Source organism: Antennarius striatus, chromosome 16, assembly GCF_040054535.1.
Source record: "Antennarius striatus isolate MH-2024 chromosome 16, ASM4005453v1, whole genome shotgun sequence".
Taxonomy (NCBI): domain Eukaryota; kingdom Metazoa; phylum Chordata; class Actinopteri; order Lophiiformes; family Antennariidae; genus Antennarius; species Antennarius striatus.
Window position 1 is genome coordinate 7,401,637 of NC_090791.1, and position 25,543 is coordinate 7,427,179.

The window sequence follows — 25,543 nt, forward strand, 5'->3', positions numbered from 1 at the left end:
ATCTTACTACAAATTATGTGTGGGGGTGAAGCCAATTGCTCCATGCACCTCTGAGTATAACCACAAAATATCTGACAGGGAACAAGCACACACTTTACACTATTAGAGTAAACCACAGTCATTACTAATAGTAATACTACTACCATTACTAGTACTACTATTTCTACTACAAATACTGTTTCTATTACTACTAATACTTCTACAAAAACTTATACTTACTACTAAACCAGTCATAATTACCGGTAATACTAATACTAATACACTAATATTACTACTACTACTGCTACTACTGCTGCTGCTACTACTACTACTAATAATAATAATAATGATGATGATAATGATGATGATGATGATGATGATGATGATGATGATGATGATGATGATGATGATGATGATGATGATGATGATGATGATGATGATGATGATGATGATGATGATAATAATAATAATAAAGCATGTTACATGACATCATGACATTATGCATGAGGTGCATTGCAAATCTTTACCAAATCCAGTAAGGAAAATTCATTTTTAGTTTTTCCTTTTCAAACCATTTTCATTTCACTGAGATTTCTTACTTCTCTATTCACTTTCTATACATTGTGCTTTTATGGACTGAATACATCACTGATCACACTAAAAATGATCAAATTTGCAAATAAAACTGAATTCAGTCACGTTTTATCTAAGCAGGTAACGGTTAACGTTGCTTTTCCTTGTAACATAATCAAAGTAGTAGTAAATCATTTGGAGAAATTATGATTATTATTCTGTTTTGTTTTCTGTAACGTCGGGGATATGACGTACGCTGCAGAAGCACGTGGAGCTACCGTTGTAGTCCAAATGAACTACAAGTCCCTTGACTCCCAGCCCGGTTGTTGTCAGGCACACAGTGTGCTGAATCTGGTTTTGAACGTCAAGAGCGAGCGGGAGTGTACGACACAAGTGCAGTCATTGGAAACACACCGTCGTGGTAATATTTGTTTTATCATTTAGTAAAGGTACATTAGATATTGGTTTATAGTTTTTGTTACCACGAACGTAAAACCGAGGGCCGGAGAGGAAACACTATCCACGGTGTGGGTAGGCAGTGTTTTTTCGGTGTGTCGGTGAACGCATACAGAGGCCGACTTAAGCCACGCTCTGTCACACGTACCCGGGGCTAGCTGCTTGCTAGCCCGTCTCATTCCACTATCACCACCGCAATGAGTTTTTTAATCAGCTAGTAAAAATGTGACATGTTACTGAAAAACACATTTGTCAACATCTCATCTGACATCAAACTGTACGGTGATTGTAGGTGAGTTAGCATAACATTAGCTCTCGTTAGCATTAGCCAACGGCTAGCAGATAACTTCCAGTCCATAACAGAGGAGCTCAGTCTGGATGAATGAAAGTACTGAAGGCTGTGTGTTAAAACACGTCTTCCGCTGAATGAGCAAATGAAATCTGATGTTAAATGAACAGAAGCACTGAGATATTTTATTCCCTTCAGTAAAAATCGTTATTTTATTGCTTTTAATCACTGAAGGCCTGAATTGTCCAGTTTCATGCCTACAGGGAGTGATAGGCAGCAGGAGACACTATTTTTCCCTAAACGAACGTTTTATCAAACATTAACTCCTGTGTTATATAAAAATAGACATTCAGATCCACTTATTTTCATGTAGCAGATGTAAAAATTGTTCCAGGGTGGCTTTTGCAAGGACAGCTTTTTAAATGTTTCTGTGATGTCCTGTACTACCAGAAAGTTCTTACAGAAATGTCTGTCATACTTTAAATAACTTCTGTTGTTTGGCCGGTTTTGTTTTGGTTTTTTTATTTGTGTGTGTGTGTGTGTGTGTGTGTGTGTGTGTGTGTGTGTGTGTGTGTGTGTGTGTGTGTGTGTGTGTGTGTGTGTGTGTGTGTGTGTTATTTATCAGCCATCTGTGGCAGACGAAAATGTCTTGTATCATCCGAACCAGTTCAACTGATCAGGATTGTTATAAAGATGAAGCAAAATTAAAAGTAAAATCATGTGTTTGTCCCTCAGGTCTCAGATTTCCTAATGGCGACAGATATTGTTGCACAGTTGGCTGATTCCCTCGCCAAGAGTGGGGTAGCAGAAAAAGAGCTAAGTTATAAAGGCCAGGGAAGAAAGCTGGATGATGCCCAATCAGGTGAGTGTCATTTATGTACAAGAAACTCTTAAGTTTCTGATGCATAGGTAGATTTAGTTAATCATATTTATTCATGCAACCTATTTGTTTATTTTAATTTTATACTTTAATCCTCCATCACTCCCTTTCAACCTGTCACCGCTTTACTGTCTCTTGTCTTAACAGTGGAGGATATGGTTAAGGAGATCCAGGACTTTGAGGGTTTGCAGGCTCTGAGGTTGGAGGGAAACACCATAGGTGTGGCAGCAGCTCAGGCCATCGCTAAAGCCTTAGAGACAAAGAACGAATTCAAGGTCAGGGTCTTTATTCTTGACGATATTGGAGATTGTCATTTTGAAGTTGTGCAGTAAAGTTCATTGCCTTTTTGAAATTGCGATAAGGAAATATTTGTCATAAACTATTGCTGGTTTCAAAATAGGAGATTTGCATTAAAACAATTGTTTTTTAAAAAATACAGGCAATGAAATGTTTGACATTTTTGGACAATGATTCCTGGATGTCTTGTTCAGCAAGTATTTTCATTGATTGAATACTTGATGATTTTATGTCATTTCTAATGTATTGGACAGTAGAATTGATATTTTTAAGGTTTGCGTTTAGGCTATATGTTGTTCTCTCTGTTTCAGTGTTGTCATTGGAGTGACATGTTCACAGGGCGCTTGCGGTCTGAGATTCCACCTGCCTTGGTAATGCATATCTTTAAAATCGTTGTCAATATGAACAAATATTGTATATGCTTCCAGTGCAATGTTGTTGAAATACTGCACACTTTCTTTGATTAGGTTAACAGCCCTATTTATTCTGGCATGTATTTTGTGTCTTTCTTTACTGTGATGTAGACTTCACTGGGTGATGCCCTGATGCTGGCAGGTGCCAGACTGACAGTTTTAGACCTCAGTGACAATGCCTTTGGACCAGATGGTGTTAAGGGCATCGAGAAGTTACTGAAAAGTACTGCCTGCTACACTTTGCAGGAGCTACGACTCAACAACTGCGGCATGGGGATCGGAGGAGGGAAGGTAGGTCGTAACAAATGAGGCCTGTCTCCATTTACATGAAAAGTGAAGTTAAGCAGAAACAGACGATTGAATCAATGATTCTGTTGCTGTTAAACCAAAAGGAGTTGAAATATTTGAGTTGAAGATGATTCAGAAGTTTGAGGTGTAAGCAGTCAAAACAATTCTTGCTAACTGTAAGAAAAAAATAAAGAATTTTGTTCATGGGTGAAGAACTAAACCTAGTGATATTTTGAGGGTTGCTTGAAGAAGATTTCAGTTGAAGTTACAGAAATAAGTGAAAGCAGTTGAATAATTCAGTGAGCAATTTTGTGTTGAAGAGGAAATGTCTTTTTTGCTTATAGAAATTATGTCACCTAATAAATGGCAGTGAGAGTGGGATAGCGCTGTCCACAATACCTTACATGGAATAAAAATTTTCAGACATTCTTATGAATGAGCAATTTGGAAAGGATGACAAATCTTTCTTACAAGAGCTTAAAAGCATCACAGATAAGATCACACTTGATTTCTGGTTAAATTTCAGTAGAATTCCAACTGATTTCATTTTTTTGACCGCACAGATCCTGGCTGCTTCATTGATCCAGTGCCATAAGAATTCTAGTGCAGAGGGCGCCCCCCTCAGACTGAAGGTGTTTATTGCAGGGAGAAACCGACTGGAGAATGACGGAGCCACCGCTCTCGCTCAAGCTTTTCAGGTAACTGAACATTAGTCTTGGAACGTTGGTGTTTTTAAAGAAACGCCACCATGCCATGGATGGACATTGTGAGAGATTTAACCAATGCATCTCTTCCTTCATTACTGCATAATTATGTTGAAATACAAATCTTAAAATGCTTTTTGCCTGTGTTGCTGTTGTTGTTTGACTTAATAACTGTTTCAGTTCTCTGTGTGGAAATGCTGTTCAGTGGTTTGGACAGATTAATATTGCAATAACAACTTGTTTTCTCAGTTGATGGGCAGCCTGGAGGAGGTTCACATGCCCCAGAATGGCATCAATCACCCTGGTGTAACAGCCCTGGCCACAGCCATGCAGCACAACACAGGCCTCCGCATCCTCAACCTCAATGACAACACCTTCACGGAGAAGGGAGCTATCGCCATGGCTCAGGTACAGAGACAGTAAACACTGATCACGACTGCTTAAATTATTTATTTTTATTTTTCATTATTTTACAGCAGGGCTTTGAAACAGTAAAAAAAAAAAAATCTGACCTCATGCTTCTCAATGCACGATGAAAGCGTAGAGAGGTTTAGGCAGATCAACAGCAGTCAAGGAAAAGGCAGTCTCCAATCTCTTTATATTCATAACAGATAAACACTAGAGTCTGTCAGTCTTTAAAAAAAAAGTTTGATTTAGTCATGAACTCATTGGCTGTGGCCATTTTCAAAGTGGAGTACCCCAGACTCTGCTCTGAAACTTTGAAGCTCTGAAACTTTGAAACTTTAAAGCTTTGACACTTTGAATCTTTGTTGTATGTTCCATCATAAGCTGCTGCCTCTTCTCCGTCTTCCTTTGATTCTTCATCCTTTGCTCTGTAACTGGGTATGTGCTGTTGTCCAGTTTGCTGTCGGGGACAAATCTACAGTATGTAAAATAATTGCTGTAATTGTCAATTTATAAGTCCTAAAGATGCCTAACTATTTATATTTACAAGGAACATTATTAACCAGTTCAGGAACTATATTTTTTTGTTCTAACAGGTTCAGGTACGTCAATTCTTGGGTGGGACGTAAAACTGGAAACGTTATAATACCGTATAATCCTGTTGTGTTACTATCATGAAAATATTCATCTGAATGATAGTCGTAGTGTGAAACTCATTACTGTCTTATTATCTGGGTTGTTGTTGTTCGCATAAAGACAAAACAAGTGGTGGGTCTGGCCCAACATCAGAATGTAGCTGCAGCTGGAATGTGCCTTTCCTAAAAAAGAAGACCACATGCAGTAATCAGTCAGTCGTTGGTTTCACTTCCACTGATAATTCAACACATTGATGTGTGAAAACTCTTTCTGTTACAGGCCCTGAAACACCTGCGCAGCATCCAGGTGATCAACTTTGGAGACTGTTTGGTGCGGCCAAAAGGAGCCGTCGCTATCGCAGAAAGTGTGGCAGAGGGACTCCCTATCCTCAGGGTGAGTGAGAAACACAAACTATCTGATCGGACCTGAGCTCAGAATTGTCTTTCATTGGACTTATTTGTTGTTGACAAGGAGCCAGAATTAACTTATGAACATGATTTGATCGTTTTTTTTGCTGAAGTTATTGTGAAAGATCTTCCTCTATTTATGTCTTTGGATGTCTTTGTTTTTGATTTACATCTGAGCCAACGTTGTGTTTTATTCGACAGGAACTCAATCTGTCGTTTTGCGAGGTTACAGAGGACGCTGCTCTAGCCGTGGCACTCGCAGTAAAGGACAAGGACCAAATGGAGAAACTGGATCTAAACGGTACCAGCCATAAAACTACTGCAGCTGTACTCCTCACAGAAACTACCTTTTCACATGAAAATTTCATTGTATTCCTTTGAATAGATGTAGAGGAGTTAAGTTGCTGCTGAGGGGCAAACAGCAGTTATCCTCTTCAAATTAAAAAAAAACTTTAAATCTCAGGACTTTAAATCCTGAGATTGTTTGCTTGTTATGTTTGTGTAGAGAATATGACTAGAGATGATTTGTTTTGTCTCTTGACTAATCCTTACAGTGATCGCTTTTTGTTTTCAGGTAACTGTCTAGGAGAGGAAGGCTGCAAAGCTCTGAAAGACTCCATGGACGACATGAACATGGCAGAAATTCTTGGATCGCTCAGGTAAACAGATCACACTCATGAACTGGATTCCAGGTTTTCCTGGAACTGAACTTATGTCAACCTGTCAGCCTTTTTTACAATGTGTATCAGCATTTGTACAAAAGTTCCAAAATCCTTGTAACAAAACCTTTTTAATGGAGTTATATGAGTCATGGAAAACACCTAAAGTCTGCGCAGGTACGACCAGCTTTAATCCAAGTTATCCTCACCAAAACAGTCTTTTATTTCACCTCAGTGACGATGAAGGTGAGCAAGAGGAGGATGAGGATGAAGAAGATGAAGAAGAGGAAGATGAAGAGGAAGTAGATGAGGAGGAAATAGAGGAGGAGGAGGAAGAAGAAGAAGAGGAAGAAGAAGAAGAGAGCTTTAAGGTCAGGAATACATTATTGTTTATGAGTAAAGTTTAATTGTCCTCCGAACACCCAACAACGTTCTGACGCTACAGATATCAAACGATGACGAGAACAAGATTAATGTGAGTCGAAACGTTTCCTTTTTTCTTCGCAGCTGTCCACCCCTGCACCGGCGTCCCGGCCGCCAGACGTCTCTTCATTCCTCAGCTTCCCTTCCCCAGACAAACTCCTCAAACTGGGAGCCAGGAGAGCGATTCTGATCGAGCAGCAGGTACAGTAAATGTGTAGAAACATGTTTGTCCTGTCCAGAAAAGTGTGTCTAGGTGGTACTGATAAGAAAAATATGTTTTTAGGGAATGAGTGTTGGTGAGTGGCGTGTGTGAACTTCCTACTGACTAACAGATGAGTTTGATCACGTTTCTACGTCTAGGTGGATCTGTCAGACGCTACGAAAACAGCAGAAGCCTTCCTCAAAATTGCATCTGTGTACAAGGAGGAGAACAGCGATGTGAAGAATGCAGTGTTGGACAGCATTGGTAAGAATCACTACATTACATTATAGTTTATGGTATTATTTAGTTGTCATACAAACGTATAGTAAATTGTTGCTGGTTTTTCTTTATAGATTCCATTCTCAGGAAAGCCTTTTCCACTCCTTCCTTCCAAGGCTTTACGTTTGTATCGTCTTTGTTGGTGCTGCTCGGACTCCTCAAGGTTTGTTTCATCTACAGTCAAGTCTTAACTTTTTGTCTGTGTTGCCTTGTTCTGCTTCTTCTTACATTTTTTTAACACTCATATTTTTCCATCTCCTTTTCTCCATCCATCGTTCTGTTGCATCCTCTGCTCAGAGCGAGGACAAAGTGAAGCCTGTGCTGGTGGTTCCCGGTCACCTCCACGTCCTGGAGCATGTGGTTCGACAGGATTACTTCTCCAAAGAGAACGTGGCTGTGCTGCAGGCCTTCATGTCCCGGTAAGGACGTAACAGAATGAACCCATCAGCTGGTGCCTCGAGGGTACAAAATACAGCCTCACCATCACCATTAGGATGAAACATTGAAAGGGAATGGTTGTACACTTGGTGGATAAAGGTGGTGGGCATCCAAGTAGCCTCGTCTGTCTGTAATTGACAATCGCTGATAACTGACCCAACAACTACTACTTATACAACAACTATTTTATACTTGGAGGTACGGTGGCGCAGTGGGTAGCACTGTGACCTGACAGAGGGTTGCATTATAATAGATACCAGCGGCAGTGGCTCAGCGGTAGAGCGGACGTCTTGGAACCAGACAGCGCCCAGCCATCGGCGGTTCGATTTCCGCTCCAGCCAGACATCTTCGGAGTGTGAGCTGACAGTGGGAGGTGTCAGCTCACCTCCCAGCCACTGCCGAGGCGCCCTTGAGCAAGGCGCCGTCCCCCCCACAAGCTGCTCATTGGGGCGCACCCCCGAAGTTGCGACCCGTCCCTCCACCTCCCTGTACTCCTTGTTATTAACTGCATGCCTACAGGCCCCTAGTGTGTGTTGTGTTCAGGGGCCTGTGTACAATGTTTCTGTGTATGCCGACTAACACATATGTATATATGCATGTACAGAAAACTGGAGAGGAAAACATAATTTCCCCATTGTGTGGACTATTAAAGGTGGATTATTATTATTGTTATTATTATTATTATTATTATTATTATTATTATTATTATTATTATTCGAGTCCTTTCTGTGCAGAGTTTGTATTCCGTGTCCACAGGGGTTCTCTCTGGCGTCCCCCACGATTACTGTCATCCAGGCTACAAGGAAACAAATGGATATCTTATATTACTAAAATGTTTGATTCCAATTTCCCGGTGACACCATGGCCTGGCCAACTCTGACTGTAGCTTGGTGTTATGATGATGATGATGATGAAGATGATGATGTTACATGGTTCATTCAGAAAAGTATTACTGAGAAATAGACCAAGCCAGTCGGAGTTGGGTGGGTAGTAGAATCACTAGAATTGGATTTGTAAAGCAGCCTAACGCTGTCTGAAGGCCTTCTTGTCTGTTTCTGTTAGGATTGGTCACATGTTACACCAAAAAGTAACATAATTAATAGGACACATCTGTGTTGGCTCCTTTAACAGTTGTATAAATTCCAGAAAGCACTCAGTGTTAGATTAATAGACATTTGTGTATATGTAGTTGTTGATGTGACTCCTTAACATTGTGTGTGTTGGCGTGTTTTTGTGTTGTCATTCACAGAAACAACAAGGTTCTGGACTCGTGTGTCAATGCCAGAAACAACCTACAGTCCACGCTGCAGAGAGTCCGGGCTGAGAGCTGAGGACAGTGGACACACACTCTCACACACTGAACTGTGACTCCTAATGGACACGAGCTCATGCTTGAAATGAATAAAGCTGTACGAAGTCCTCGGAAGTTCTTCTCCATAGCTGTTCTTCACAGGCTCACCAATCTTTCGGGACTTGTGTCGTATTTCAGAGCGGTTTGTTCTAGCAGTGTGGACTGACTGAGTTCTTTATGTACACTATAATAACATCACAGGGCAGCACCAACTGCCTGGTCTTCTTGCTCTTTGTATTCCTGTGAATAAGAACAAGCCTCGTTCCCCACATACCTGACCTGTGTGTTGCCAGTCGGCCGGAAGCAAAGCGTACACTTGGGTGTACTCAAGAAAAATTGAACTGGCTTTGCAGCAATGGTGACCATTTTTTAATTTAATATCTATCTTTACTATTTTATTCTTTAATATGAAATGTTTATTAAAGTGGATAAACAATATGTATCATGATGAAAATGAGAAGGAAGAACAAAGAAAAAGGGAATGAATACATTTAAAGAGTTTGTTGCAGAAAATGAGGCACAGATAATTGTGTAAATAAACTTTCAGTGTTGGATGTGTTTCAAATCCTCTATTATAATTGTTATTAAACCCTGGACGCCATCTTCAGCTGGAATGTCTGGTCGTTTCTTGTTGTAACATGTGTGTAGAATGTGAGCCACGTAAGACTGTTAATTGTGAGGAGGTGTTCTTTACTTACCAAGAGTCCGGCACACGGTTGTGATCCAGGATACCTGTGTTTATCTTTGCTGCCATGTTGGGTCTTCAGTGAAAGTTCCAGCCAAAGCAAATCTGAACATGATAAACATTTTGTGTACTATAGAGTGTGAAGTAAAGCTCTTCTCCTATCGTATATGAGGTTTGTTAGTAATACGCAATCAGTCACATGCTTCAGCCTCCAAATGATCCAGCCCCTTAATGTGAATTCTCTCAAGTTCTGTTGCTATGTTCTACTGTAATGCACAGTCAGACCACTGCTCCTGACTGTTCTGAGGAATCCATCCGTTCCTTGTGAACAGACCTTGAGCTCTGACCATCTCCAGATCCCACCAGAGGTTTTCCATATGGTTTAAGTCGTTTGGCTGTGATGACCTCAAGAATGACCCAGGACGTTGTCTGAAACCAAACCTCCGTGGACTCCGATGTCTGCTTGGGATAATTTTTCCTCTTGAATATTCAATGACCAAAGTTTCAGCTTCCTCCCAGATGGAGAGTTTCCTACTAGGGATCCTTAATATTTGATGGAATCCATCTCACACTCTACAAACTGCAGGTTTCCAGTGGCAGTGGAAGCAAATTATAAAAACAATCACTTCACCTGAAATTTTCTGCAGCAGAATTACAACAAACCTTTTAAATATGTTATAACAATATTATTATAGGTATCAACAATAGTTTTTGATCGGATAGAATTCCTGGCCAAAATATTAATAATGCAATTCTTTATCAAAGCCATTTAAAAAACAACATCTGTTATTCTTTTTATCTAGAAAAATGTTAATTTCTTAATGGTGAAAATGTTGGTCATAGAGATGTTGTAACTGAGGATAAAATTCCTGATGCCAATAAGTTAGAATAGTAAGTTTATGTCTACTATCAACAACCAACACAATCAGTTTGAGAAATACAGTTACTAGTTTGCCTTGCATTTCTCTCCAACTGGACAGAAAATGTGAAGCCAAGGTGTTAATTTGCAGTGAGGAGGGACAGGGATCAGGGGTCCTGCAGAAGAATTTGCCAAAGCCATGTTGGCCAGCCAGCCGGACCACAAACTGCACGTACTGGACACAGTCGGAGCAAAATTAAAAAAGTCACCAGCAGATAACTGAAGCCTGAATGCAGATTTTTCTTCTTTTTTTTTTTTTTAGAAATCACGTTTAATGTTGCCAAGAAAGCTGTGGCAGTGACATGAATATCAATATGAAGGTAAGCCTGTTTTGCCTTCTGTTCTGGTCTGGAGATTAGAGTACAGATATTTCACAGAGTGATTGTTTTCAAAAGATGGGAAGATTTTGTTGAGTTTTAGAGAGTTGTGTGCGCTTACACATGCACTAGATGGTGAAGAGTTGACTTAAGCTTTTCAGTTTTTAATATATGTCCAATTTTTTCTCTTGTTTAGATGGATTTCTCCTCCTCTTTGACATCCCTGCTGTTATTAGCACTGAGTTTACCCTCTGAAGCAGGCAAATGTCCCAGACTGTGCAGCTGTGATAGCACCAAACTCACGGTCGCCTGCGTTGGCAAGAACTTAACGGAGGTTCCTCCGACCATAGACGAGGTGAGGAACTGAACTGAGGGCCTCCATTTCTCCTCATTCAGCTTAAGCAGGAACAGGCAGCTGTAGCCTACATGGCTTTCTTAAATTCAAATTTTTATCTTCACCATTGTAGGAACCTGATCTGTAAATCTTCATGCTTTTAAGCATTGCTCAAGGGTTGATTAGTGGTAGTCATGGGGTGCATGGATGTGGATATCTTTACCAGTTACCTCTACATATCACGCTTTGCTGATTTCTCTCACAGATTACGGTGAAACTGGACCTGAGGAGTAATAATCTGCAGGAGCTTCCCAGGGGGGCCTTCATGCTCACGCCTTACCTCACACACCTCAACCTGCAGCGCTGCAACATCGTCAAGGTGAAGGAGGGCGCTTTCCGGACTCTGGGTCGAGTCGTATTTCTAAACCTGGCATACAACAAAATCGACATCCTTTACCAGGTAGGTGCAGAGGCAAATTTTCTTATCTGACATTAAACGTTTTCAAGGTATTTCATTCCCTCCTATCTCTGACCTGAACGTTACAGGAGTCCTTCGATGGCCTCTCGTCCTTAAAGGAGCTACATCTGGACCATAACCGTGTGGAGGAGATCCAGCCTGGAGCCTTCACACAGCTTGGTTTCCTCAACATGTTGGCTCTAACCCACAATCAGCTGGTTTATATCCCCAACATGGCCTTCCAGGTACACAGACCTCTGCACACACACTTCACAATGAATGCTTATGCTTAACAATACGTTCCCACAGCAGTCTGACCCTTCCTCCAGGGCCTTAATAGCATCAAATGGCTTCGTCTTAGTCATAACTCCCTGAACAACTTAGCCCCCGAGGCGTTTGCTTCACTGTTCACCCTCATCCGCCTCAGTCTGGACCACAACGAGCTGCAGTTCTTCCCCACTCAGGCCATGAACAGGTGAGACAATCTCAAGGACGCAAGGAGGTGACAAATTACATAACAGATATAAAATTAGCATTTAGCTCACATGTGTCAAAGTCAAGGCACCGGGGGCCAAATGTGGCCCACCACACCATTTAATGTGGTCTGCAAGAGCATAAAACGTCAGTCTCTAAAATAGGTCAAAAGTGTACTTTGACCAAAACTACATATCCCACAATGCAGTAATTAACTCATTTTAACATTAACAAAAATAATTCGAACAAAGTTAATGTCCTAACTTGTGTTTGATGTTATTTTTCTTTATTTACTTGGATAGTTTGATCCTTGATTGATGGAGTTCTGTGGGTTTCATAACTTGACAAATTAAAAGGATTTATAACAGCAAACAAACATATTTTCTCTTTGTAACTGTAATGTTTGTTACTTGAATAAGTAATAATTCAGAGTTCATTAACACTGGAGTAGTTACATTTATTTTACATTACACTGAGTTACGATTAGGTTGAGGACAGCCATTATGCTGATGTAGCCCTCAGTGAAAATGAGTTTGACATCTGTGATTTAACTCATTTAAATTCGAGCGTTTGCTCAGCTCAACAGAGACATTTCCATAGTACCTTGTCATTACCTTGTACAGATTTAGTGGATATTTATAACTTTGTGTTTCGCTCTCCCCTCCCTGTAAAGACTACGTGAGGTCACACGCCTGGACATGAGCCACAACCCCATGATTTACCTCGGGGAGGAGTCAGTGTCCATGGCAAAGCTCACACACCTCTACCTAGACCACATGTCCCTTCAAGACCTCTCAGATCAGGCCCTGTCGGATGCCCCCCTCCTCTCCCACCTGGATGTCAGCTTCAACCAGCTTCGTTACCTGGAGCCCCTCTCAGGCCCCAAGCAGCTGGGGAGCCTCAACCTGACGGGTATAACTGTGTTCTGGCTTGAGTTTAGACATGAAGGATCTTCTTGTTACTTATATTAACATGTGACTCCTTACTGTTAAAGGAAACCCAGTCTACTGTAACTGCTACATGCGGCCCCTGAGGGAGTGGGCAAGAGTCGGTGGAGTGAAGCTGTTGGGGGTGTGCGCTGGACCCCCTCACCTCTCAGACGAGCCGCTGCAGGCCGTGGCTCCTATGGACCTGCGCTGCCGCAGCCGGGGGGAGATGCTGGTGGACGAGTTGGAGAAAGAAGATGAAAACACGGAAAGCCCCCCACCCACAGCCAAGCCCAAACAGAAAGTCAAGTGCCCAGTCAACTGTGAATGTAATGTGAGTGGTGACATCAGCAATATTTATTTTTTGCTGCTTTATTTTTGCGCTTCCAACAGGATGAAATCCTATTGGTTTCTTTCTAAAGAAATTAGAGCAGAAAAGAACTGATAGATTCATGTACGTTGCATTATTGTGCTATAATTAACCTTTGTATACTTACAAAGAAAAATATAACACAAGTACTGGTAAATCATAAACTGCTTTACCAACTTTATAATATTTAATACTACTACTACTACTACTACTACTACTACTACTACTACTAATAATAATAATAATAATAATAATAATAACGTTACACATTTGGAAGGGACCATTCTGTACAGTATGTAGCAGTACTTACCTGTGATAATATTATTTTTCTGTTAAAACTTTAACTTAAAAAAAGTAACATAAAAGCATATCAAGTTCATATTGTATGGATGTGATTGAGGTCACTTGTAATAATTAAACTATGGCTATTTATGAATAGGCTCTAAGGTTTTCAGGTCTTGTTGCTGTTTTGGACATTTTAACATCTTTTAGCTCAATATTTCGGTTTACCGACTCACAACTTTGCTATGTATCTTATGTAATTCTCCCCTTTTTCACGACATACGACGTATTCAACACAAATCGATTAAAACAGCAGAATAACTATGAAATGCTAGAGACCAAAGATTTCTAAAAAGAAAGTGGATATTGGACTTGTACAGTATATAGTATAATATATATTATTCTATCAGTATATAATAATGTGATACTTTTTGGCAATAACCTTCATATCAACTAGTCATGCAGTAAACAGTCAGGATTTTGAGTGAACTATTTAAATATATTAATCTATAATCGTATTCTGAAGTTTGTGATTTAATCCTCCCCAGACTGAAGCCCAACACGTCACATGTGAGGGCCGCGGTCACACCAAGGTTCCGCGAGGCTTCCCTACCAAGACGCAGCTGCTGGACCTCCGCAGCAACCACTTCCACAACGTTCCTGCCAGTAGCTTCCCAGGAACCAGCCAAGTTGTTTCTCTCCACCTAGAGTTCTGCAAAATTCACCAAATCGAAGGCAGCGCCTTTCAGGGGATGAAAAACCTTCTTTACTTGTATCTCTCTGACAACGACCTCACTTCACTGGCTCCTGGAACCTTTGCCGGCACACCTGAGCTCACCTACCTGCACCTGGAGGGGAACCGGCTGGCACAGTTCCCCGGATCAGGTTGGTTTGGCTACATGCAGAATTCTTTTCTTTCGCTTTTCCCTTCAGGGGTCACCGCAGCAAATCAGTTGTCTCCATCTAACCCTGTCTTCCGCAACTTCTTCTCTCACACCAACTACCTTCATGTGCTCTTTCAAGTTACTTTAATGGAAAAGGTTCATTTATATGTTTTAGGAAATATTAAATCCAAAATGTTTTTGGTCTATTTTTGTCTCTCCTGTAGCTCTGGCAGTCTTACCAAGTCTGTTTGTGTTACACCTGGAGCGAAATTCCATCTCTACCCTTCAGCATACTGGTTTGCTGTCCTCATCAAGCCCTAAACTTAAGGAACTTTACTTGACTAATAACACCATAGCATCTATTGCCAAGGGTGCCCTGGGATTTTCTTTTCTCGGCACACTTCACCTAGATGCAAATCAGTTGTTGGACATCCCGACTCAGGCTCTATCTGAGGCCTCTAACCTGGAAGAACTCAGCCTGTCTCAGAATTCAATTCGCTGGGTGGGACCAAATGCATTCCAGCCTCTATCACAGAGTCTGAAGAGGCTTTACATGGATCAGATGGGCATGGAGAAGGTATGAAGGGCCTTTGTAAAATAATCTGACTACATTTCTCGTCGCAGTTCTCCTCTTTTCTTCCTAAATGCTTTATAAAGCAATTATTTTATTATTACCTGTAGAAGAACTGTAGAAATTTCACCAAAAAGCATGAATGGCTGTGCAAAAGCTGTTACCATGAATAAAAGCCCTTGTTTTAAGTACTTAGTTTAAAAATAATGCTATTAAGAATAGTATATAATTAAAAACTGGATTATTATTCAGCACATTGACGCTATAACCATATTAACTTGTTGCTGATCATGTCTGTAACTCATATTAATGTCCAGATGTCAAAGGATGCACTAGCAGGGCTGGGCCCAGGTCTGACGGCTCTGACTATGAGAGGAAACCTACTGGAGGAACTGCCTGACCTGAGCCCCCTCACTGGCCTGGAGGTGGTCGACCTACAAGACAACCCTTTGCGGTGTGATTGTAGTCTGCTGCCACTCCGCAGGTCAGTTCAGAGTTTTGTGGAATTAGAGGTTTTTAAATCATGTGGCAGTGAAAATTTACAAGGCATTGTCCTAACAGGGGTAACTTGAGATCCATCCATCCATCCACCCATTCATTTTCTTATAGAGGAGACAATCACAATCGTCTTGTCTAGAGCTGCTTATCCGCCTTGCATGTCACAGGTCTGCTGGAGCCTATCCCAGCCAGCTGCGGGAGAAAGGCAGGGTACACCCTGGATAAGATGCCAGCTCATTAGGGGGCAATAATTTCAGATATTTCATGCAAATTAACTGATTAAGTTCTGAAGAACTGAAGACGCCTCTTGGATGAGAGGTGAAACGTCTTCAAGAAACTTCATTAAAATCCCATGGATTGATTTAAACAGCTTAGGATAACTGAGATAACTAAGATTCATTTTCTGCCTCGTCATCCGCCGTAGCGGGTCACGGGGAGCTGGAGCCCATCTAAGCTGGCATAGGGCGTGAGGCGGGGGACCACTGCGGAGCCACCCACAATGACAGACAACCATGTACGCACACACTCACTCACTCCCACAGGTAATTTGGGACCGGCCAATCAACCTGAAGTGCATGCTTTTGGAGATGGGGGGAGGAAGCCGGTGAACCCACAGAGAACCCACGCAGACACGGGGAGAGCATGCAAACTCCGCACAGAGTGGGATTTGAACCCGGACCCGCCGTGTTGTGAGGCGACAGCGCTACCTACTGCGACTTTTTCTCTGTCAACTACTTCTTTGTTTTCCAGGTGGATGGATAATGTGAGTATGGAGGTGACAGCCATTTGTGGTCACCCTGCTGAAATCAGAGGTCAGAAGGTGAAAGATGTCCTCGTCTTCTCATCCTGTTCCGAAGAAAGTTTTCATCCTAAGGAGATGGTCGTGGCCCCCAGACCTCGGAAATTGAAGAAACCTAAACCCAACCTTTCAAAGGGTTCTGGAGTCAAAACGAGGCCCGTAAAACCCAAAGTTAAACTGCCCAAACCATCCAAGAATAAGACTCAGATTAAACTGTTGTCAAAGACAATGATAAAGAGCAAGAAGGCAGTGTAAACAGAGAATAGAACAATCAGTCGGGATATCAGGTTAATGGGTTTCTCAATGGTCTGCCAATATGTTGATTTTATTTTCAATAAAGATGATGAGATTATCATTCGGTGTGTAATTTACAAACAGCCTGATGTTTGAATGAAAAAAAACCAAAGGATTAATTTAATATGGTTTAATGGCTATGCCACCAGTTAACTCAAAATATCAAAACATTCAGAGTTCATCAGTCAAAGAACTGTTAATGCTTCCGGGCAGAAACCTCACCCGGCCAACATTGGTTCCTACTGATACCTGGGTACCAATGACTTCCGGGGGATCCTGTACATCACAAGTCCTTCATGGGGTCAACCCCGTCTATAATTAAATTTTTTTTTGAATAACAGCTAAGTTGTGACCGTTTTCTTACAGGAAACCTATAGTCCACCGTGCTGGCATTAACTTTCAACCTGATCCGAAATGTCTGCAGTCTCGATGTTCACGACCATTCCCACACATATAATGTTATGTGTTTCTTCACAAGATCTACATGAGAAGAAAAAAGAATCAGTCCTGTGGATTCCCTGTTTTTAATAGTAAAAAAATCCCCTTTTGTCAAATTATACCTTGCTTATAAACAAATAAATATTAACGAATACACATGGATTGTATAAGTCAATAAATGCAATGTTTGATCGTATTTTGTTTTGTGACAAACGATATGACTATTTGTTGAAATACAGTCAAACAAGGGCCCTGCTGCAACAGGTTCCATGGTGTAATGGTTAGCACTCTGGACTCTGAATCCAGCGATCCGAGTTCAAATCTCGGTGGAACCTGATCATGGTTTTTGTGTGATTCGTAGCTTCCCTTTGATGCTCTAATGTGACTCAAAGCTTTCCTTTCATGCTTTTATGTGGAACGTTGAATGTGTAGGTTCCTTTCTTTTCAAAGAAACCAACACGTTCAGGTCTGTATTTTATTAAAGGCAATTATGGAGAGCACATCGAAAATGGAGCCAAAAAAGCGTTTGTATTTCCTGCGGAAGGACGTGAAAAGCGAATCTGACGACAAGATGGCTGCGGCTATGGACGTAGATGCACCGAGCAGCACCAACAGTGGAGCTAGCAAGAAGCGATTCGAAGTAAAAAAAGTATGTACGAATAAAAAAAGTAATTTATGTAGTGTACAGAACCTGTATAGTCTGTCAACAATCCTCTAATTATTCTTAACACAGCTAAATAACACAACTATAGCTAACTGCTAGTAGCATTGTCCCGCTAATCCACAGAGGTAGCTAGCTAGCTGTCAGCAGTGTCTCAAACATGAATTGGCACTTCTATTTTGGGGAATAAAATAGAAGTTGTTGTTGTATGATTGTCATCACTGACATTCGCCATGATGAAATGAAGAAAACTATAAAACATCACGAATATTAACAGTATTTTTTTTAATTATTACCACAAACAGCAAATCTCTTGACAGCATGATTAGTTAGCCTGACTGTAGCTTATGTTAGCGTTAGCCCCAGTAGAGACGCAAGGTAGGTTTTCAGAACAGTAAGTTCGTAGCTTGATACACTACGTAGAAAAAAAGATAGACATTTAAACAATAATAGTAAATAATTTAATATTCATGTACGAACAATCAGAATACAAAGAAATTCTAGTTAAAATGTAGTAAATGACAGATCTTTCGGACAGGTGTGTAGTTATTTTATGACATCTATTTAATATGCTAAAACAGCACAATGATCATAGCGTATTAGTCCAAAAGACACTGAGAGTAATCCGACTGTCCTGGGTGTTGGAAATAAAAATAATCATTAAAGTTATTAAATTCTAGTTTTGTTTTCTAGTTGGCAGTTTTAATTTATACCATTATCGTACCATATCAGTGTCTGTATATTTTTGATATGTAATATTGTGAGATGTGATGCCATCAATGGGGTTCTGCCCTTTTGAAATGTAATTGAATTGATTGTGACTCTGCTTTCCCACCAGTGGAACGCTGTGGCGCTTTGGGCCTGGGACATTGTGGTGGACAACTGTGCTATCTGTAGGAACCACATCATGGACCTCTGTGAGTTCAATGTGATTCCTCCATGAAGTAACTGGTCTAGGAGCAGCACTGTTGTGTTGAGCTTTAATTGATATTCTTCAGATGTGACCTTTTTGTGAACTCGTATTCTTGATGTCTTTCTTCTCTTCCTCATCAGGTATAGAGTGTCAAGCCAACCAAGCCTCTGCGACCTCTGAGGAATGCACTGTAGCCTGGGGTGTCTGCAATGTGAGTCTCCATACCTGCACCTAACCCCCCCTAGCAGAGAACTAGTCAGTGCAGTGCTGTACATCTTAAGGCCTCTGCATCTACGGATGCTACTAGAGGCATTGTGGTCTCTGCATGATTTTCAGGACAGAGGGTGGCCATGTTTGATGTGTGATACTGAATTAGTGACACGGGTGTTGGGTCCCAACTTTTAAGTGTATTTCTGCTCTAAAAGAAAAAGCTGAAGCTACTGAAGCATGATAGTTCGATTAAACTGAAAACCTGTTTTGGCTCAGCTGTGTGACACATAAATGCTGTCGTCTTCCTCCTCAGCATGCCTTCCATTTCCACTGTATCTCCCGCTGGCTGAAGACCAGACAGGTGTGCCCTCTGGACAACAGGGAATGGGAGTTTCAAAAGTGCGTATCCAACGTGGTTGTGATGTGTGCTCAAGTATGAAGGGCAGTTTTAACATCACATTCTCTTTGTCTCTCTGCAGATACGGGCACTAACGAAAGGATTCTTATTATTATTGTTCAGTTTTTCCTTGGCTGCTCCAGGAGCCGCCTTTCATTCACCCCAGTGATCCCAGCTGTTATTTTACACCAAAATGTTCTGGTCTATTATTAGTACACAAATAAAGATTAATGTTGTCAAAAACGATTAAGGTAGTGCTGGTCTGTGACAGAGGAATGTTGGTTTGTGGAGCCATATATTGTTTGCTGCTAAAATCACACTTTGTGACCAGACAATTACTGTAGTCGTACACTTATGACTTGGTTAACAGTTTAACTAGTTTTTGGAAAACAGAAGCTGCCTGCTGTCCTGAAAGATGAGCCTCTGTGGACCAGAACCAGCCATGTGTTGGGAGAAGTAATCCTCTGGCTGGAGAACAGATGCCCTGTGTGGATTAGGGCACTCTCTCCCCCCTCTGAGCCCGATTTAGTATATGAAAGCACCTGCAGACACATTAAACTACCATTATGTGTTAGGTTTACTGGCAAAATACATCTGTTCAAAATCTGCTTTTCTAAATCAGTTAAAATTTGTGTAAACGGTTTTAAATTTTCTTTCCCATATTCAACACAAAATACTTTCAATAGTTATACATCTTCCTGGATATCATCCATGACAAGAGAACGTGTGATTCTGATGGTAAAACATGCCACCCTTTACCCCTTGGATGCATAACTTATCTACACTCTTCCACGAGTGGGATGAAAAAGGACTCCAGTTAAAATCCATGTTTTTACAATTAACTGGTTATTTGTCAAAATCTTTAAAACAATGAGTTGGAACTATTTTCATATTTCGGTTCCTTGTAAAACTTGTTTGTGACATGAGGCCATTTTATTATTTTTGCAATAATTTTAATCACAAAAATCTGCGCATTGGTATTTTTGCTTCACTAGAAATAGTTGCCAATATAAGGGTGTATTTTTATAACAAGGTTAATTAAAAAAAACTGCTAAAAGTCTAATAAATACTAATCTGCTTAATGCTGGTTTGATTGTAGCTGAAACTGATAACCAAATTATCTTTAAACCAACACTTCTGAATTGTAAAGGCTTTGCTTTTCTGATTCTTCTGTGATCATGGCTTCAGTGGTCAGTGACTTTATCTGAAGCATCAGGACTTTTGAGGGTTTGAAGATGTTTTACTCATCCAACAGACACTTGGTGTCTTCATGTTGTTTTTCTCTAAAGACAGCCGTCTGCTTTGACACAATCTTGTTCTACACTGAGCAAACAAAAGCTGAAGAGTCAAACCTGTTTTGCAACAGCAGAGGTTTTATTATTGTGAATGATTTTCTCAACAGGTTCAGACATTAAGAGATATATTTTTTTGCATTTGTAAATCATAGGTTGGTTAACAAAAAGGTGAGAACAAATGTGTTCAGCTCTGAAGAGAAAGAAAGACGGGTAGCTAAACTTAGACTACATATTAAATGGCTGTAAAACTGCTTTTGAGCTCATTTTAATGCTGGAGCTCCCAGTTGAACTTTTCCAGATACAGGTTAAGAAATTTCAACCCGTGGTTAATTCCCAGCCAAGACGAGTCAGAAGATGAAGATGACTACTGACTCAGGAGACTTTATAGAGACGTTTCTAAGTGCTAACAGGCTGATTAAGAACATTTAACAAGTTGCCCTGCTGAAGTGACATCAGACCAACACACTCATCACCCACACCCCTGTTTGATCTGCACACAGTGGAATAATTGAGAGGCTTTGTGGTGCTCTGGGTGCCTTCACCACATCTGCACTCCTCTCTCAGCTTCGTTCCTCCTCCCTTATGGCTGTGGAGGGGCTCCGAATTTGGCACTCAGCTTGCTGACGAGGGCCATGATTTTGGGGTTGTTCTGGTACTTGGAGATGTTGGCTGGGTTTTGGGCCACATCCTGGAGGGCGGCCATCACCTCAGGGTCCTGGAGTTAGATATGGATTAAGAAATATTCTTGTTCAAGATGTGGTCACACAGCAAGTAGGAGAAGTCATGATTGCTAAAATGCACATGCATGTTGTATGCTTAAAGAATGTCTATCTTCAGAGAGATTTCTTCATCCTTTAGAAAAATGAGTGAATGAATGAACCAACAAATGGATTCTAATCGGACATGAGTGCCGTCAATTTTTTCGTTTCACTCTTCCCCTGGCTTGAGACTGAATCAACGTCAACATGTTTTCCATTAGGAGCTCTATGATAACAGTCGAAGTGTTTTGATGCAGCGTGTCACCACTGTGAGGTTAAATCACCTTCATGGCATTGAGCAACTCAGGATCCTTCAGGAAATCCCCGAAACCAGGCATCCCAGCCGGTCCTGCCCCCGGGAACCCGGCAGCACCTGCAGAAGAAAAGCCAGACTCAGTTTATCATTTATTTATTCTTTCATTTATTTATTCAGGCCCTCAAAGCTGCAATAATGTCTGTCAAAGTAATCAAGAATAGAACAGAATAAAGACATACTGTTGTCTGAGTGTCTCATCCTATCATGCAACGAACTGGCTTGTTCCTTACCTGGGAAGAATCCTCCAGCTCCTCCTGCCCCTCCTGCACCTCCCTGGTTTCGTGCTTCCTCCTCCTGATGGAGGACAGAAGAATATGGTTACAAGTTTATATTTATAGGTTTAGGAGTTGAAGGTGGCTTCTTCTGTCGAAACCAACTGACTGCTCTCTGAACAACAACCATCCATCCTACTTCAAAGAATAAGGAATGGAGGAAGGATGGACACATGGAGAGATCATCTATAGAAAGGACAAATCCTTGACTGAAAATCTTTTGTTAGCAGTAGTGTGTTAATGTGCCGGTTTGGGTCATTTATCACCATTTGAAATAGAAAAATACCGCCAGCGTCTCACCCTCTGGGCTCGTGCGTGCTCCTCTCGTGCTTTCTTTATCCTCTCTTGCTTCTCCTTGATCGCCTTCTCTTCTCTCTTACGTTCATATTTGCGTCTGTGCTCCAAGATTTTGTTAGCCTGGAAAGAACAGTGTGAGAGCAAACAACACGCTGCAAAGTCAGGGCAGGGAGCCTATTTGGTTCCAATCTTGAAAATTGAGGGTTCTACTCCCATCACATTTATCTGCATGAACAATGAAACACTAAAAGTGTTCAGACAAACAGTAAAAATAAAATATAAGTGTGTTTATTCCATCTTTTATCTGCTATTATACCTTAGGCTGGACCTCCTTCAGCAAAGCACTGGCTGATTCATCGTAGTCCAGTTTGCAGGCGGTGGCCAGATCCTTGGCTGCCTCCTCCCAGTGACCCAGCAGCCTGAAACAGACGCAGCGCCAGTAAATTGCTAAGCATCGTGGACCAGCAACTTCACCTCTGATTACTTTATTCATCTCACCCCTCCTGAGACACACTTCACATTCTGAGATAACAAAGGTTTAAATCAGTCTGATAAAACCTTGGCTGCGATCTTTTTCTGACTACAAGATTAATAAAGAAATTCCACTCATTGCTTTAAGAAAAAGGATAAAGATCTGGCTCATCAATAATGATGGCAGTCAGCTCAGCTGTTAAATATTTGAAGCTGAGGAGCGTTCTACCTGTGAGTGCTCATGATGAGGTGTTTGTTAACACTGGAAATACCCTCTCCTGTCAAAGACATCCTAAATAGAAATGTACCTGTGAGCTTTTCCTCTCCACTTGTAGGGCTGTGCAGAGTCTGGGTTGATGCTGATGGCTCTGTCACAGTCTCTGATTGCCGCGTTGGGCTTCTGCATCTGGACGAAGACACTGACAGGAAACAGAAACCAATGGAATGCACATTAATGAATAACAGGCAGTGTAAAGAAAAAGTCCTTAAATGTCAGTTTTTATTTTGATGACAGGGATGGTAACAGCTGATGGCTGCACTATGAATGAAAGATGTTGACGACCCTCACCTTGCCCTCTTGGCGTAAAGGACGGCTATGCAAGGGTTCAGCTTGATGGCTTCAGTGAAAAGTTCCACAGCTTTCTGAAGGTCACCTAAAAGACAAACATAAATAAACATCAGAAAACATAACTCAAATTCAATTTTGAACATCTTTCTAATGACTTAAACAGTTTGAAGACTGGTTCCACTCACCAGTCTGACAGGAATATCAACCTACCTTCCCCTAGAGCGTTGATGGCTTCCATCTTCTTCTCATTGGCCTGATCCATCATCTCCTCTGTCACCTGATTAAATGTAAGAATAATGACGCTCAAACCAATCCTGTCTGTTGCTCCGCCTTTGATTCCCTTTAAGGCACACTTTAGTTTATGTCTGAATGGGCAAATGTACAGAATTCATAGATAATATAAAAACTCTGGAAATTTCACCTCGACATTGTCAAACTCTCCCATCTCCTGTGGTTCATCGGTTTCCGGTTCGATCACACCGTCATTGTCAATTTCTGAGAAATTAACAGATGTCAGGACACAAATAATCAATCATTCTCTTAAATAGAAATTAGAGGGCAGATAGGATGTCTTCATCATGTAAAATAACAAATTTCTTGAAGGTTGTTTAGATGAATGTTCCATCCATCACCTATTTCACTCTCTTCACTCTCGGACAGTACAGGAGGCTCAGGTGGTGAAGCCGATGCAGGGGGAGGACCACAAGGACAGCCGCCCTAAAGCCAGAGATTACTCTGTTACCTGACATGGCTCAATGGTTATATACATTTAACTCCCAAACAGTACGATTAAATGTACAGAAATTTTATTACTCTCTGAACAGATATTAGAAAACACTAAAGGCTTGATTATAGAATAATATGCAGAATAAAAGCTTGGAAATCATAAAAATGTAAACAAAAATTAGTGTAACAGCAAATTTCATACATCACCTGACATGAGTCCTGTGTCTTGGGTGGGGGAGGGATTTTTGCGCCCATGCTGCAAATGCACATTTACAGAGAAACATTCACCAAGCAGCACAAGAATCCTAATTCTTTAGGTGTTTTGCTTGATATAAAGGTTAAAGCACATATTTTAATTCAGTTATTTTATCTCTAAACACTTTTCAACTGACTTTCCATAATGGTGTATTTCACATCAGAACACAGAGACAGTACACTGCAAGAGAGAATTACTGCATTTACATCTTAAATTAGTTTTATATTACATTGCATCTAGAGTCTTTTTTTTATTTAAACCCTCTATTTTAAATTCAAGAGGTTTATTTATGTTTTTACATTATTAAAAGTTGGGACAATTGCATGAAACTAAGTCAACAATGTTTAAACTCTGCTCTTCTGTTGGGTGACACACGCATAGATGCGACCTGCTGTGTTCAGGACACGTGGAGCGTCTTTACGCACGTCCTCCAGGACTTCAATAGCGACAGTAATGCAGGTGGTTCTTCGAACAAACTGACCTCAGCAACCATGTCCGGAAGAAGCTCAACTCTGGAAGGTGCAGAATCTCGGGTCTGGACTCGCACAGCTGAACGAAGGCCTTTAGCTCGGAGACTTTTCGGCTGTCCATCCTACTCTGTCACGCCCCGCACAGCGCGCTGCGGGTGGGAAAGAGAAACAACTTCAAGTCCGCTGTAGTTCACTTGTTCCAGCGCTCATGTCAGTGCCAGCGTTTTATAAATATGCATATGTGCTAACAAACAGGTTTGAATAACATTAGAAACCTAACTTAGTTTACTCCGTAGGGCCCAGATAACATGCAAAAAGTAGACAATAACACACACTTAGCTCACCCGGGCTATTAATACAGTGATGCCAAATCAAGACGTTTCTAGAATCGTGCATCTGTCCGTGACGCGGAAACTATTTGACGCATGATAACGTTAGCTAGCTGCAATATGGCCGTGATTAAGGATTAGCGCCTTGTAAAATCTACAGGCATGCATTTTTAACCCCAGTAACCTAAAGGATACACACCCGATCAAAAACTGCTGACGCCCTTGATGAATGGCCGTAAAATGAAGTTCCAAGGTGTATTTTGTAGCGCACCAACACGGATTCAAATTAGCAGTGGCGTTTCGTCTGCGTTTTCCTTCAGGCAACTGCCAGGACAGCCCAATATACAAGCGGTATTTTTGGCCCTGAGTTTGCCTGTCAGGAATGGAGTAGCATGTACGAAATAATTCAACATTGACAAAGCCTATAACTAATGCCGGTGGGGTAAAAGACCAGTTGCTCTATATGTAACTATAGTACATTACGTCTGTGCCACAATGCTGCAACACGTTCCTTAATTACCAAGTTTGTAGTTATTATAGTTTATCATTAAACATGTTCTCATTTTGCCAAAAATAACCCAACACAAATTCTACAGCTGGCCCAAACAAACATGCTATTACTGAAATGCTTGTTTTTACTGTTATAGCTGGTGAATGACATGAAGTCATTTTGAGCT

General features: G+C 41.1%; 4 protein-coding genes and 1 non-coding gene across 7 annotated transcripts; 4 read left to right on the forward strand and 1 right to left on the reverse strand.

The window, feature by feature from the left end:
- Positions 1–865: 865 nt before the first annotated feature.
- Positions 866–9,277, forward strand: LOC137609765 (ran GTPase-activating protein 1-like). The gene is made up of 16 exons (XM_068337032.1): positions 866–973; positions 2,033–2,159; positions 2,325–2,452; positions 2,786–2,845; positions 2,999–3,178; positions 3,739–3,873; positions 4,129–4,287; positions 5,200–5,313; positions 5,529–5,628; positions 5,902–5,986; positions 6,222–6,357; positions 6,494–6,610; positions 6,770–6,875; positions 6,965–7,053; positions 7,188–7,309; positions 8,578–9,277. The coding sequence occupies exons 2-16, from the start codon at positions 2,048–2,050 to the stop codon at positions 8,657–8,659; spliced, it is 1,725 nt and encodes a 574-aa protein (XP_068193133.1). The 5' UTR covers positions 866–973; positions 2,033–2,047; the 3' UTR covers positions 8,660–9,277.
- Positions 9,278–10,467: 1,190 nt separating this feature from the next.
- Positions 10,468–16,506, forward strand: chadla (chondroadherin-like a). 2 transcript variants are annotated; one of them, XM_068337489.1, is made up of 12 exons: positions 10,468–10,603; positions 10,797–10,955; positions 11,200–11,394; positions 11,481–11,636; positions 11,721–11,866; positions 12,539–12,777; positions 12,860–13,125; positions 13,992–14,328; positions 14,552–14,904; positions 15,216–15,382; positions 15,821–15,910; positions 16,147–16,257. In XM_068337489.1, exons 1-11 carry the CDS (start codon positions 10,586–10,588, stop codon positions 15,864–15,866), a joined length of 2,082 nt encoding a protein of 693 aa, XP_068193590.1. In that variant the 5' UTR covers positions 10,468–10,585; the 3' UTR covers positions 15,867–15,910; positions 16,147–16,257. The 2 variants fall into 2 exon arrangements, with proteins under 2 accessions (XP_068193590.1, XP_068193589.1); XM_068337488.1 differs by lacking the exon at positions 15,821–15,910 and having other exon boundaries at positions 16,147–16,506.
- Positions 16,507–17,190: 684 nt separating this feature from the next.
- trnaq-cug (transfer RNA glutamine (anticodon CUG)) lies at positions 17,191–17,262 on the forward strand. Its single transcript has one exon. It is a non-coding gene; the product is annotated as a tRNA-Gln (tRNA).
- A 33-nt stretch (positions 17,263–17,295) lies between these two features.
- LOC137609908 (E3 ubiquitin-protein ligase RBX1-like) lies at positions 17,296–19,354 on the forward strand. The gene is made up of 5 exons (XM_068337267.1): positions 17,296–17,576; positions 18,427–18,505; positions 18,642–18,712; positions 19,025–19,110; positions 19,191–19,354. The coding sequence occupies exons 1-5, from the start codon at positions 17,352–17,354 to the stop codon at positions 19,201–19,203; spliced, it is 474 nt and encodes a 157-aa protein (XP_068193368.1). The 5' UTR covers positions 17,296–17,351; the 3' UTR covers positions 19,204–19,354.
- A 1,106-nt stretch (positions 19,355–20,460) lies between these two features.
- Positions 20,461–25,198, reverse strand: st13 (ST13 Hsp70 interacting protein). 2 transcript variants are annotated; one of them, XM_068336900.1, is made up of 13 exons: positions 25,066–25,198; positions 24,549–24,686; positions 24,019–24,067; positions 23,718–23,802; positions 23,507–23,580; positions 23,296–23,362; positions 23,086–23,170; positions 22,826–22,936; positions 22,363–22,465; positions 22,050–22,166; positions 21,708–21,771; positions 21,446–21,534; positions 20,461–21,118 (listed from the first exon to the last, which is right to left on the reverse strand). In XM_068336900.1, exons 2-13 carry the CDS (start codon positions 24,656–24,658, stop codon positions 20,984–20,986), a joined length of 1,089 nt encoding a protein of 362 aa, XP_068193001.1. In that variant the 5' UTR covers positions 24,659–24,686; positions 25,066–25,198; the 3' UTR covers positions 20,461–20,983. The 2 variants fall into 2 exon arrangements, with proteins under 2 accessions (XP_068193001.1, XP_068193002.1); XM_068336901.1 differs by lacking the exon at positions 25,066–25,198 and adding an exon at positions 24,882–24,999.
- Positions 25,199–25,543: the final 345 nt, after the last annotated feature.

Bases quoted from the DNA above. Each gene is read 5' to 3' on its own strand.
- st13 (XM_068336900.1), bottom strand. From the start codon at position 24,658: ATGGACAGCCGAAAAGTCTCCGAGCTAAAGGCCTTCGTTCAGCTGTGC. The intron at 23,363-23,506 runs GTGAAATTTCCA...ACATTTAATCAG, and splicing joins GAGAGTTTGACAATGTCGAG to GTGACAGAGGAGATGATGGA. The intron at 22,167-22,362 runs GTATAATAGCAG...TGTTCTTTCCAG, and splicing joins TGAAGGAGGTCCAGCCTAAG to GCTAACAAAATCTTGGAGCA.
- LOC137609765 (XM_068337032.1), top strand. From the start codon at position 2,048: ATGGCGACAGATATTGTTGCACAGTTGGCTGATTCCCTCGCCAAGAGT. The intron at 6,876-6,964 runs GTAAGAATCACT...TTTTCTTTATAG, and splicing joins TGCAGTGTTGGACAGCATTG to ATTCCATTCTCAGGAAAGCC. The intron at 7,054-7,187 runs GTTTGTTTCATC...TCCTCTGCTCAG, and splicing joins TGCTGCTCGGACTCCTCAAG to AGCGAGGACAAAGTGAAGCC.
- LOC137609908 (XM_068337267.1), top strand. From the start codon at position 17,352: ATGTGTAGGTTCCTTTCTTTTCAAAGAAACCAACACGTTCAGGTCTGT. The intron at 17,577-18,426 runs GTATGTACGAAT...CTTTCCCACCAG, and splicing joins AGCGATTCGAAGTAAAAAAA to TGGAACGCTGTGGCGCTTTG. The intron at 18,713-19,024 runs GTGAGTCTCCAT...CTTCCTCCTCAG, and splicing joins TAGCCTGGGGTGTCTGCAAT to CATGCCTTCCATTTCCACTG.
- chadla (XM_068337488.1), top strand. The intron at 12,778-12,859 runs GTATAACTGTGT...TTACTGTTAAAG, and splicing joins GGGGAGCCTCAACCTGACGG to GAAACCCAGTCTACTGTAAC. The intron at 15,383-16,146 runs GTCAGTTCAGAG...TTTGTTTTCCAG, and splicing joins AGTCTGCTGCCACTCCGCAG to GTGGATGGATAATGTGAGTA.